We start from the raw sequence: 13,225 nt of genomic DNA, 5'->3' as shown, positions 1-13,225 counted from the left end.
GCTCCGCCCCCCCCGGCGCCAGCCCCGCCCACGGCCTCTCTCTCTCTCTCTCTCTCTCTCTCTCTCTCGCTCTCTCTCTCGCGCGCGGGGCATTGTGGGCCGGCGTCGTTGGCGGCGGTTCCAAGATGGCGGCCGCAGTGGGGCTCCTGTGAGGAGAGGGCGGACAGGGACGCGCCGGCTCCCGCCATGTTGGCGCGGCTGCTGCTGCTGCAGCTCCCGCGGCCGGGGCGGCTCCCCGGGGCCCGCGGCGGCGCGTCCTTCTGCTGCTGGCGGGCCCCGGGGCGGGCGGCCCAGAGAGGGCTCTGCCGGGCCTTGCTCGTTGCCAGGTAACCGTCGCCCGCGCGGGGCAGGCCGGGAGCGCTGAGCCGGAGCCGCCTGGGGGGGGGGCTGGGTGCCTTCCTCCGGCGCCGGCGAGTGAAGTACGCTGCCTGCCCGGGGAGCCCGGCTGCCCCCCCCCCCGGGGACCGAGGGCGTCCGGCCCGTGGGGGGGGGGCGGGGAGACAGCAAGCGGCCCCCCTCCGCCAAGCAGCCCCGCAGTCCCCGGCCAAGCGCCCTGGCAGAGCCCTCCCCCTTCCCCACTAGCTCCTCCCAGAGGCCCTGGGCAGGTGCAAGAGCTATTCACAGTTTCAGACGTGCAAAAACATTGAAAAGAGAATTGCAATGAATAACACGAAGCTAAAGAGATCAAAACACACCAACACTCCTCTTCTTTCAGATAGGCTTCCTGAAAAAGCCTGGCGGAATAGAAAGATACTTGTCCCCTGGTTGAATATTTAGCCTTTGCTTCCATCTAAGACCTCAGGGTGGCAAATGGAGGAGGGCTTCCCATCTGGCGTCTTCCTGGCCAGGGCCCGTCTAGGCCTAACGAAGCCATCCTGGTCCAGGTGCAGGCTCCCAAAGCAGAGAAAAGGACATGCCACAGACAGGCTTCGGCAGAGAAACTTGTTTCCTGAGCAAAGACAATCTGGTTCAGCAGGAGGCTTTTTCTGTGAGATTGGCTTCCTGCTGAATGGACCTGCAGCTGCTGTCACTTCCAGTTAACAAATGAGAGGCAGAAAGAAGCTGCACTGAGGCTGAATAAGGGGGTTGCATCCGGGGTTCCTACATCCAGCCCAAAGGCCTTTGTGAACCAGTCTGACTTTCCCTGCCCTTGTAGTCCCCGGTTTGGGATGGAGAGCAATGGTCTTGCCAGGGATTCCCTAAGTGTCCTGGGGTGAGTTGTGCCAATGACCCCTCAGCTTCATTTTCTCAATTAATAACAATAACTTGTGGAGTGATTAGGATTACATTTTTTCTGATCTGTATGGCATTCAGGGGATCGTACGGTCTTTGGAAGCAAACTGCTCTTGTCAGTCAAAAGCCCTACCTAGCAGTGTCTTCTTCATCCACTGACCTGAACTGAGATGATTGGCTTTCTTTTCTTCCTCTCCTCGCAGGTACTCGGGCAGCCATGCCAGGTTCTCATTCTGCCTGCGGGCTCCCAACCGCTTGGCCAAGCCATTCCCAGCCATGCTGCTGCTCTTGCCCCGCAGCCTCCTCCCACTGGGCCGGGTGGCTGCCTTCTTGGCAGGGCCAGCCTTGTTGGGCCTGGGGGCGGGCTTCAGGCGGGCCTTCTGCCAGGAGGTCCAAAGGATTGAGGTGGTGTGTGTCCCCCCACCTGTGGAGAAGGAGCCAGACTTTAACTGGGCCATATTCTGGAAGTTCCTGCGCCCACAGCTGCTGGCACTGATCGCAGCAGTCTTGGTGAGAGCCCCTTCCTCTTCTCCCATTGATGGGGGGGGGCAGTTGTGTCCTGTGCAAATGATGGGGAAGGTGTGCACACGTGCCCAGACCAACAAGCACACCTGTGCAAAGGCTGACAAAGTCAGAAGGAAACGAAGCCCAAAGAAAGGTGTGTCATGTGGGAAGGAGCAGAAAACCCCAGCCTGACAGTTTGGACTAGAGGGTGAAATAACCACAGGCACAAATTGTGTAGTGTGACATTTCTGAGTCCAGCTGCCTTTCCTCACCTTGCTTACCCCCCTGCCTTCAGTTTGCCTTGGGAGCTGCAATGCTCAACATCCAGATCCCACTGCTGTTGGGCAAGATGGTGAATGTGGTAGCACAGCACATGCGTGTGGCCGATTATCTCCGTGTGGCGCGTCGACCTGCCTTGCGCCTGTTGAGCGTCTATGGCCTCCAGGTGGGTGCTAGAGAGGATCTTTCTGGGAAGCGGCTGTTTGGCCCCAAGCTCAAGTGCAGTTGGGGTCCTCAGGGTGGATTTGTGTGGGGAGGAGATGAGGGGACTGATGTGCATATAAACAACCAGGAGTCTTGTGGCACCTTAGAGACTAGCACATTGTGCATAGGTTTTCATGGACTCAAGCCCTCTTCTTCACATGCATGAAGCAAAATCCTAGCAGGTATTTAAGGGATAAATTATAAGGTAAGAGCTGAGTGACAGTGAGATGCAAAAGGTGCAGGTAGTGATAATTAGAACTTAGATGTATGTTAATTTTGACTTGGCAAGTCAAAGGGCAGAGAACCATCCAGGGTAAAGAGGTGTGTCTTCCGCATTTGCCAGAAGCTGTATGATGAAGGTACCAGACACACCTCTGTGGGAACGTAGTTTCACAGTTTAGGGGCTGTCACAAAGAAGGCCTTCTCCCCCTTGCCAGCCCCCTCAATCCTTGTGAGGGTGGGGGATCCCTCTCTGGATCTCTGCACCCAGAAGGGTCAGTAGGGAAGTCGGCTGTCTTTCAGATAATTGGGGCCTGAGTCGTTTAGCTCTTTAAACACTAACAGCTAATTAACAGCTATAGTGTGTTAAAATCATTTGTCTTGGTTTTGCACTCCAGTGATGTTGTGCATCTCATCCCACCCCCTTCTTCAATTTTTCAGGGGTTGATGACCTTTGGGTATATCCTGCTTCTCTCCTGGATTGGGGAGAAGGTGGCCAATAGGATGCGCAAGCAGCTTTTTTCTTCCTTCCTCAGGTAACTGGCCTGGGGGTGGGGGAAGGGTTGCTGGGGGTGCTGAAAGAGAGAGAGAGAAGGGTGGAACTTGAGATGCATCCAGGGGCTTGTGCTCTTCAAAATAAGAGAAGTGGAGTGACTTGCCGCCCTCTTCCCTAAGGCAGGAGGTGGCCTTCTTTGATGCCAACCAGACGGGGCAGCTGGTGAATCGCCTGACCACGGACATCCAGGAGTTCAAGTCCTCCTTCAAGCTTGTCATCTCTCAGGTGTGGAGACTGGGCTGGTTCAAAGCTGGGCCTGGATTTCCCGGGGCGGGGTTGGGGGGGGGACTTGAACAGTGCATGAGATGTTCTCCGTGGGGAGGTGAGTGTGATGTGGGTCCGAGAGCTCTTTCCTTAATGGCATGTTTCTCTCTTCTTCTCCCCCCCGCCCCCCCCCCCCACTCCTTAGGGCTTGCGCAGCCTCACCCAGACTGTGGGCTGCTTTGTGACTCTCTACTTGATCTCGCCCAAGCTGACGGGAATGCTGGTGGTGGTGATGCCCATTTTGGTGGGGGCCGGAGCCTACATTGGTGGCTCTCTGCGCAGGCTTTCACGCAAAGCCCAAGAACAGGTAAGAGAGGCTCTGCCAGTGTGCAGTGTGGGTACTGAAGCCCCACCCAGGCCATTGAAAACCCCCGCAAGTCCCCCCCCCCCAATACTTTCTGGTCTGTGACTGAGCTCCTTTATTCTCCATCACGACTTTCTAGAATTCTGCTTTATGTCGTTGCTTCTTTTTTGCTGGATTCAGCCAATTATTCTAGGTGAATGAGCTGCTTTTGTGTGCTGTCCGCCCCCACCCTTCTACCAACCTCAGAGTGGCAGACTGGAGCTATGGCGGTTATTTGCAAACGAGAGAGTTCTGATGTCCCCATGTCAGCAAATCACCCTGCCTGCCCCACATTGTCACGGGTTCTTTTCTGGAGTAGCTTCTGCCTTTCCCTCCCTCCCTCCCATTTTTAAAATACATTCCTTTGTAAAGTGTCTTTTCCTTACAGTGCATCTGACTGGAACTGATCCCCGGAGTTAGCCAAGCCAGGAGCCTCCAGGGTTGCTCCTGGAGCTTGCTGACCCCCACAGTGACTTCTGCTTCTTTCTTGACTGCAGGTGGCCAAGGCCACAGCAGTGGCCAATGAGGCTTTGGGCAACGTCCGGACGGTGCGGGCCTTCGCCATGGAACCCAAAGAGCTCCAGTGAGTCCCTCCTCTCCTGGACTGGAAGGGGCCGGCTTCCTCAAAATCCCTGAGGGGAACCCAATATGTTGGTGGTCCTCCCTACTCCCACCCCAAGGTGGGGAATGCAGATCAGCTAGTTGCTCCCTTTCCTTCTGTGTGAGAGCCCTGAGTGGGGCATATAGCCATCCCATAACTTGGAGGTCCTCTTCTGCTGGCACTCTGCAGGTCTTCCGGTCTTCTCCCGAAACTGCTGGCCTGAGCTGCTTTCTCTGTCCCTTGCAGGCAGTATGGAGCAGAAGTGGACCAAGCTAGTCACCTCAACATGAAGCTGGGGCTGGGCATTGCCTTCTTCCAGGGGCTCTCCAACGTGGCCCTGAACTGTGAGTGGTGCTTGGGGGGGGCACTGATGAATCTTTGGGCTGTGACTTCATTGTGACACTGCGGTTCTCTCCGTTGCTCTGCCCTTTCTGGGACAGCATGGTGGTTGCTGGAGCAAATGCACTTTAAACCTCATATGTTCTGAGCAGTTGCCCACTCGATAAAAATGCACTCTCTCCCCCCTTTTTATAAGTTTCCCTAACACAGCTTTTGCTAACCTGGTGCCCTCCAAAATATCTGGAGAGCACCAAGTGGGCAAAGGCTGCCTGAACCGCCCCACCACCTCCACCTGCTGCCATCTTGTTTTCTACCCCAGGTATTGTGCTAGGTACCATCTTCGTAGGCGGCACCCTCCTGGCTGGGGAAGAGATGACACCGGGCGACCTCATGTCCTTCTTGGTGTCCTCGCAGACTGTGCAAAGGTAAGGCCCTAGCAGGCCTCCCATGTGCCCCAGTGGCTGGTCAGAGACTCCCCATCCCCCCCTGCCATGTGTTCCGTCCTTTGCCCTGACAAATTCCCTAATTATGTTCCTCTAGGTCCCTGGCCAGCATGTCCATCCTGTTTGGGCAGGTACGTGGGGGGAGGCTGCAGGGTGTGGAGGGCATACGGGGGCCTCCCCCTTCCCCACAATAACTGGACACAAGCTAAAATGCACCCAAGCTTTGTGAAAGGTGGTGGAGTAGTTCATGTGGATGTGGCCAAAGCCGCCATGCTCCTGGCAGCTGAGCATGGAGGGGACTGGGTTCCCCAAGAAACCTTCTCCTCACAACCTGTGGCTGTTGTTCTCCTCCAGGTGGTGCGGGGGATGAGCGCTGGGGCCCGCGTGTTTGAATACATGACTTTTCCACCAGAGACCGCAGTCTGTGAGAAAGAGCAGCTTGCCTGCAGCATGCTGAGCGGGCGCATTGAGTTCCATGATGTCTCCTTCAGGTGAGACCCGGCTGTAGGAGGTGGGTCAGCAGACCTCTCAGGAACGGATGTGCTCTTGTGCACAGGGCTGGAAAAAGACAGCACCAAATCTATAGTACACAGACAGACTTGTTTTTCACTTGTCATTCCAGGCATTTTGTTTATTTTGTAAAAGCTCAGTGGTTGGAGGCAGATGCTTCTGAATCCCAGGTGCTGGAAGCCACAGGAGGGGAGAGGTCTTGCTTGAGTGTTCCTCACACGCCTCTGGTTGGCCACTGAGAGAACAGCATGCTGGAATAGATGGGCCCCCTTTGGCCTGATTCCTCAGACTCCTCCTAGTCACTCAGAAAATCCCTTCTGAAGCTTAGCAGGCATTCTTCAGATGTTATCAGGCTTACCTCTGCAGCCACACAAGCAAGCAACTTGCTAATATTTTTCATTGAGCAAAAGATTCTCAGGGAGCAAACTCCTTTGCCAGATATGAGGCACTGCAGTGGGGAGATGTGATCATCTGCTCCTGCCATATGCTCAGCCCTTCCTGTGCACAGCCCCCCCCCCCTTCTGCTCTCCTTTCTCCTGGCTCCACCACCTCAAGGGTCCTGCTCGCTTGCCCTGGTGAAGCCTCCCTACTCTGGGATTGGCTCCTGCGCCAACCCTTCCCTCATCTCTTGGTGTCCTTGAATGCCAGTGGGATCAGCCAGTCTCTGGGCTAGCCATAGGGCTGGTCCACCTCAAGGCCTGATCTCTTTCTTCTGTTCCCAGCTATCCCACCCGGCTAGGCGCCAAGGTCCTGCAAAACTTTTCCCTCACCATCCCTGCTAACAAGACAGTGGCTATTGTGGGGCCGTCTGGAGGAGGTAAGAGTCTCTCTCTTTTCCCTCAGCAGGACCAGGTCAGCAAAGGCTTGACCACGTTTTGACTTCCCCGCCTGCTGGAGTGGTAGAGTGTGTCTGTGTCTCTTGGTCTCCTCCCGAGATCTCGATCAGTGAGCTCTTAATATCGTTTAAGATGGAACTAGCCATTTGGTCACACAATCATCACGCCTCCTTTCCGAAGTGCCTCTAAGGCTCCTTTCCGGTTGTCAATCCTTTTGTGAGATGCTTCCTCCTCCCACATTACCCACCTTTGATTTGCTCATTGGATTGTTCCTTTGCTAAACTCCACACTTGGTTGAATTTCACATTCCCAGATGGGTCCATCTCTGCCCTGTGTTTTATGAAAACTTGACAAGTCGTTCACCATGTGCTGTTTCATTTGAGTAATGGCCAAACACCTCGCTAACCTCTTCTGCTAATCCTGACTGAATAGTGCCAGATCCTGGTCTCATAGCAGCCTTCCTATTCCTGCCCTCAAGTGCCATCTGGCAACCAAAGTGCCAGCAAAGCTGTGTGTGTGGCGACGCTCTGCATGGCCTGGGGAAGGAGCATTTGGTGACTTCTCTCTCTTCTGCCCAGGGAAGTCTACTGTGGCAGCCCTTTTGGAGCGGTTCTATGAGCCCACGGAGGGCGCAATCTTTCTGGATGGCCGTGATATCTGCACTCTTGATCCCACCTGGCTCCGTGGGGAAATCATTGGCTTCATTAACCAGGTGAGAAATGTGGGTGGAGTGGAGGTGCTGGTGGCTGAAGAGTGGAGTGGAGTAGGGAAATCGCCTGCAGAAGACTGAAAGCAGTGGAGTATTTTCCTAAGATGAAAAAAGAGGGCAAACAGAAGGGGATGCTGCATGCCGTCACAGATCACGGGGAGAGAGGAAGTAGCTTTCTTTTTCCCAAACCACTAGAACAGTGAACCTGATTACCAGAGAACCATAAGAAAGAGATTCTTTCTTCAAGTGGCATGCAATTAACGTATGGAATACAGTGTCACTAGCTGGTGTGATGGCCATCAACCTAGATTTTTTTTTTTTAAGGGTTGGTTTCTTTTTCAGAGGATAGGTTTTTATTTGACTGTTGATTGTGATAGCTGAAGATTTATTTATTCATTGCATTTCAGAATTTATAGGCATTCAGAGAATACCAGGATGCAGAAACTGAATATAAAACATAGTATAGATAATAAAAGCAGTATTAACAACAAGGACTGAAAGCTGTGGGGCTGCTGTGGGAATGGGACCTCCCTGCTCAGCAGCAGCTACCAGCATGTGGTGGGGCTGGCTGCCTCTGCTGCTCAGTCTGCTTAGGGGCTCTCTGGACCAACTGGTGGTCATGGGAGACATGGGAGTAGCTGGCCACATCCACCACCAGCCCCCTGCAGCAAGGCAGTACTGGTGGTCTTAAAGAAGATGTCTTGGGCTGGAGTAAGAACATGAATGATCTCACTGGAAGAACTTCTAGGGAGAGGTAGGAGGTGCTGGTGTTTTTGCTGAGGTGACAGCAGCAGCAGTTGTGGGAGACGTTTTCCTTGGGCTCAAGCTTCTCCCTGCGTCTTGAGGCCTCACTCCTCCTCCTTCTCCTCTTGCTGCCCCAGGAGCCTGTGCTGTTCAGCACAAGCATAATGGAGAACATCCGCTTCGGCAAGCCTTGCGCATCGGATGCCGAGATCTACGCTGCTGCTCGCCTCGCCAATGCGGATGAATTCATCCGCAGCTTCCCAGACGGCTACAACACTGTTGTGGGTGAGTCAGAGCAAGGGGTGGGGTGGGCGGCAGGCTGGGTAACATGGCTGCGACTAGAGGTGGGGTGTTAGACAAATCTCTCCCTGCCTTCCCACAGCAGAGGTGTTAAGCTAACGGTTTTCTCAGGCCTGGTCGTTGTCCTCTTCAGATCACCACACAAACGCTTCTTGTTCTTTTATAACTTTTTATTGCGTATTAACAAAACAAGCTTATAAACGGTTCTTAACTCTTCTTCCTCAGCGTCACTTCTTTCAGATACCTTCTGAGCTCTGCTTCTCCGTGACCAGCCACCCTCAAAATGGCGAAGGTGCCCTTCCCTTCGCTTTCCCGCTCTTATTCCTACCCTCCTGGCTAGAGCTGGCTTGTATCTCCCCTCCTCCGAATCTGAGCTAGAACTGAACCCTGGCCTTTCCTGGGAACAGCCGGTCCCTCCCTGTTATTCCTCTTGTTCTCTTCTGTTAGATTCACTGCTCTCCTTCCCCCCTTGGGGAATGCTTTCTCCCTCTGGGAAACTGGAACCTTCTAACTCTTCCCTGACAGGTTTGTGGTAGGAACCTACTATAATTAGGAAAAGGGGAGTCTGTGACCACTTAATCCGCACTCAAAGGAGCTAAGTAAGGATTAGACACTCTCAGAACAAAACTAGAACTTTTATTGGTTTACACTCAGTAAGGTTCTAGCTTTGTGGCTACTTTTCTGAAAGGCACAACACTTGGTTTCAAACAAACGCTCTTTACAAATATATTTAAGATCTTCCATAATTTCATGCTGCAAATCTGTCACTGGACAGTTAAATTATTTGTAGGATGGCCATTGTCTTACATTACCTGGAAAAGACTCCTTGCCCCTTCTGGAATCCTAACCTTCCCCTTGGTAGAGGGAACCTTCTCTGCCCACAGACAATCCCTATCTGTATCTGAGAGCCCATTCACTCTGACAGACAGACCTTTCTGAGTCTATTCAAATAGCCAGAGACACCTTTCCACCCAGACAGACAGAAAGTCCCTCTCTCTAATCCCAGGTCCCTGTCTAACCCACAGGCAGTTCCTGTCTGGCTCTTAAACTGATGGCATTTTTAAAAAATTCTACTCTCCCTGATTGACGGATCTACTTGCCAGCTTCCGCCATAGGGTGGGCATCAAGGTTTTGAGAAAATGTTTGTGGAGTGGGGCAAGAGTCCTGATTTGGATCTTCTTAAACCTGGCAACCTCTCCTGGTTGTTCCACAGACTCCGACTCCTCCTCTTCCTTCTTGCATCTTTTTTTCTGAATTCAGGCTGCAGTTCCCCTCCAGCCTCGGCACAAGGCAGATTTTTGTGTTCTTTATTCCTTTAAAAAAAAAAAAAAGTTCAGCTAAATGACTGGTTCCTGCTCTAACTGGGTTCACGAACACCTCTAGAAGACGAGGTAGAGGTATTGGAAGTGGCATCCTCGGGGCAACACATTCTGGGGCTATTTTGTGGCAATTATTTTCATCTCCGTAGACTTCTGGCTGCCAGATTTGCTGTCACTTGGTGCCAGATTCAGGCCTTGGCCACGAGGTTTTCCCATGATGCTGCAACCTCCTGTGGGATGGAAAGGGGCACCTCTGCATGCCCCATCCCTGTCCTGTGCCGTGCCAACTCCAGGGGAGTGGGCTGTGGAGAGGGAAACAGGGGGGCCACGTCAAGAGGACACGCTTGGTTGGCTTCCCCTTCATCTCTCCCCTCTGCGTTCTCTCTCCCTTCCCAGGTGAGCGTGGGGTGACCTTGTCTGGCGGGCAGAAGCAGCGAGTGGCCATTGCCCGGGCCCTCATCAAGAACCCCAAAGTGCTGATCTTGGATGAGGCCACGAGCGCCCTGGATGCGGAGTCGGAGCACGTGGTGCAAGAAGCCCTGGACCGGGCAGTGGCCGGCCGCACCGTGCTGGTCATTGCCCATCGTCTCAGCACGGTGAAGGATGCAGACCTCATTGTGGTGCTGTCAAAGGGTCACGTGGCTGAGGTGAGGCGGCAGGGGAGGAAGGCGGCAGGCAGCCTTGGCTTGGGGCCTCTCCCAGCTTGGGAAAGAACAAAGGGACAAAGCGGGCAGGCTGCTAGTGAGGACTGGATTTGGGGGCACTTTGTGGATTTCCGCATCCTTGGGCCCCAGACCAATGCAGCTGGGCATTCCTAAACCCAGACCTGCAGATCTTTCTGAAGTTTGCTGTACCAAGGCAGCACCTATTGGGAGTGGAAACTGATTGAGCCCTAAAGAAATAGAATAAAATTTGCTAATAAATTATAGAACAGCAATTTCATGCTGTTCATCCCGGTTCATTTATAGAAACATTTATAGACCACTTTTCTGCCTGAAGGCATTTTACAGCAATTTAAATATTACTACAATTAAATAGGTGAGGATTAAAACAAGTCATAATGTAACAGAGGCAGAACAGGCAAGATTAAAATGCACTAAATGCTTGGTGTAACAAAACTCTCTTGACTTCCATGCTAGAGGCCTTGATAGAAGGGGCCAATCTAAGCTCCTCTTATTCTTTGTGGGAGAATGGTGCTTGTGTCGTATTGACTGGTAGGCTCTATGCAGCTCTTGGCACTTCTGTTGCCTTTGGGGGACTGGAAAGTGCTGCTCTTTTTTCCTGATCTCCCTGTTTCTCTCCTTCCAGTCCGGGACACACACGGATCTACTACGGAAGGGTGGCATCTATGCAGAGTTGATCCGGCGCCAAACCAAAGATGGAGTCTGAAGCGGGAAAGCTTGTTTTGTTGCCCTCGAGGAAGTATTACTGCCTGATCTGCCCCCATTTCACTCAGGAGCTTATTGGGATTCTGATGCAGTCCCAGAATTGGTTTGCAGGGGTGCAGAGGGCCAAGCCAGGAGCCTGTTGCCCTGGAATCTGCCTAGTGTTATAAAATACCCTCCCCCAACTCTGCCTGAGTTCCAGCACTGAACAGAGCTTTATGTAATTTAAACTTGTTTTTCAAATACAGTATTTTTGCATTTGGATAGTGTGTCTGAAGTGTTTTTAACTGCCTCAAAACTTTGGCTTTATGAGGCCTCGTCCTGCCTCCAAGCGCTGATTCAGGACGAGGAGGCATCCAGGCCCCTGGTCAGCCGCTCTTCATGCTTTCCTGCAGCTGCTGGGTTGCAGCATTTGGGACTTTTTAGCTTAGAGAACAAGCGAGTGAGAAGGGACGTGGTAGAAGTTGATAAAATTTTGCACGGCATGGAGAATGGATCAATGTTCCCCCCTCTCTCATTGCACTAGAACCTGTGGGCATGCCGTGGAGCTGAATTTTGGGAAATTCAGGAAATATAAGAAAGTCCTTCTTCACACAGCACATACTTAAACTATGGAACTCGTTCCTCCAGGAGGCAGTGGTGGCCTCCAACTTGGGTGGCTTTGGGCAAATTCATGCCCATTTGAAGGCTCCTGGCCAGGATGGCTCTGCTCTGCCTCCACAGTCAGGCAGCTATGGAAACCCCAGGAGGGGAGAGGGTCTGGGGCTCCTGTTCAGCTCGCTGGTTTCCCACAGGCACCCAGTTGGCCACTGGGAGAAGAGGCTATTGGACAAGAGGGGCCATTGCCCTGATCTGGCAGGCTATTCTCCCGTTCTTGTGTCAACGAGCACACGAGATCACAAGAGAAGGATGGCAGCTGTGGGAAGACCCCCATTCCTGGTGCGGGTTGAAGAAACTCCTAACAATGGCTCCTCTTGGTGGTGTCCATCCAGGAAGGCGGCAAGCGCTTGGGAGGCAGATGTCCTGCTCCGGAGGGAGACTTTCCCTGAGACCGGCTCGGAAGCCTTTCTGGCCTCTGTCTTCTTGTGGGAAGGGGCTCCAGAGGCCTCTGTGTCCAGCCGGGACGGGCGGTGTTCTAAACAAAAATTGCCCTTTTCTCTTATGGGGTATCCAAGAGCCCATATAGAGTCCTTACATTAGGTTCCCTATTGGTAGGAGAAAATAACAGAGGCCAAGCAGAGAATATTGAGAAGCAAAGCAGCTCGTAAGCCTGATCTTTATTAAAGCTGTTGCAACAGGGTGCTCCTCTCACACACAGGAAAGGAGGAGGAACCCAGAACAATGGTGCGCAAGGCCTTATATGGACTTTTGAAATTGCCACCCTGTAGATCAAGACCACCCCCAGAAGCATCATACATACATCACAGAAAAGGCGGGTCTAAAACAGAAATTTGAATGTTTTTCTTCTGTCATTGTTTATCTCCTGTCTGGCAGGTTACTTGGTGGGATTGCCTGGGAAGCCTGGCCAGTCTTTTGTAATGATAAATACTTATTTTCTGGGCCAGGACACAGGCTCACACCCTATTCATATCTTAAATGTGCTCTTCAGACAGGATTTGTGAGGAAAGAGACAATGGGGAGGTTTCCCACTTTGACCTTGCAGGGAAAACATTTGCTCAGCTTGGGAATCAAAATGGTTCCAGGTTGGTCTTCCTGTGCTGATCTATGTACGTGCTTGGTTGGTACACTTATGAACATTATTATTGTTGTTGTTTAGTCGTGTCTGCCTCTTCGTGACCCCCTGGACCAGAGCACGCCAGGCCCTCCTGTCTTCCACTGCCTCCCGCAGGTTGGTCAAACTCATGCTGGTAGCTTCGAGAACACTGTCCAACTATCTCGTCCTCTGTCGTCCCCTTCTCCTTGTGCCCTCCTTCTTTCCCAACATCAGGGTCTTTTCCAGGGAGTCTTCTCTTCTCATGAGGTGGCCAAAGTCTTGGAGCCTCAGCTTCAGGATCTGTCCTTCCAGTGAGCACTCAGGGCTGATTTCCTTCAGAATGGAGAGGTTGGATCTTCTTGCAGTCCATGGGGCTCTCAAGAGTCTCCTCCAGCACCATAATTCAAAAGCATCCATTCTTCGGCGATCAGCCTTCTTGATGGTCCAGCTCTCACTTCCATACATCACTACTGGGAAAACCATGGCTTTAACTATACGGGCCTTTGTTGCCAAGGCGATGTCTCTGCTTTTTAAGATGCTGTCTAGGTTTGTCATTGCTTTTCTCCCAAGAAGCAGGCATCTTTTAATTTCATGGCTGCTGTCACCATCTGCAGTGATCATGGAGCCCAAGAAAGTAAAATCTCTCACTGCCTCCGTTTCTTCCCCTTCTATTTGCCAGGAGGTGATGGGACCAGTGGCCATGATCTTCGTTTTTTTGATGTT

At 52.5% G+C, this 13,225-nt stretch overlaps 1 protein-coding gene across 3 annotated transcripts; it reads left to right on the top strand.

Moving 5' to 3' along the window:
- Window positions 1–89: 89 nt before the first annotated feature.
- On the top strand, window positions 90–11,052 carry ABCB8 (ATP binding cassette subfamily B member 8). Of its 3 annotated transcripts, XM_028751426.2 has the most exons (16): window positions 91–326; window positions 1,437–1,743; window positions 2,033–2,182; window positions 2,881–2,975; window positions 3,115–3,220; window positions 3,405–3,566; window positions 4,100–4,185; window positions 4,450–4,547; window positions 4,862–4,967; window positions 5,083–5,116; window positions 5,340–5,476; window positions 6,218–6,312; window positions 6,910–7,043; window positions 7,922–8,069; window positions 9,800–10,050; window positions 10,712–11,052. In XM_028751426.2, exons 1-16 carry the CDS (start codon window positions 187–189, stop codon window positions 10,790–10,792), a joined length of 2,130 nt encoding a protein of 709 aa, XP_028607259.2. In that variant the 5' UTR covers window positions 91–186; the 3' UTR covers window positions 10,793–11,052. The 3 variants fall into 3 exon arrangements, with proteins under 3 accessions (XP_028607261.2, XP_028607259.2, XP_028607260.2); XM_028751427.2 differs by lacking the exon at window positions 2,033–2,182; XM_028751428.2 differs by lacking the exons at window positions 5,083–5,116; window positions 5,340–5,476 and having other exon boundaries at window positions 90–326.
- The last annotated feature ends 2,173 nt before the right edge of the window (window positions 11,053–13,225 follow it).

The sequence above is a fragment of the Podarcis muralis genome, chromosome 12 (genome assembly GCF_964188315.1).
Source record: "Podarcis muralis chromosome 12, rPodMur119.hap1.1, whole genome shotgun sequence".
Classification (NCBI taxonomy): Eukaryota; Metazoa; Chordata; class Lepidosauria; order Squamata; family Lacertidae; genus Podarcis; species Podarcis muralis.
The sequence above is the reverse complement of the archived record's forward strand: the minus strand, read 5'-3'. Positions and strand labels throughout refer to the sequence as shown.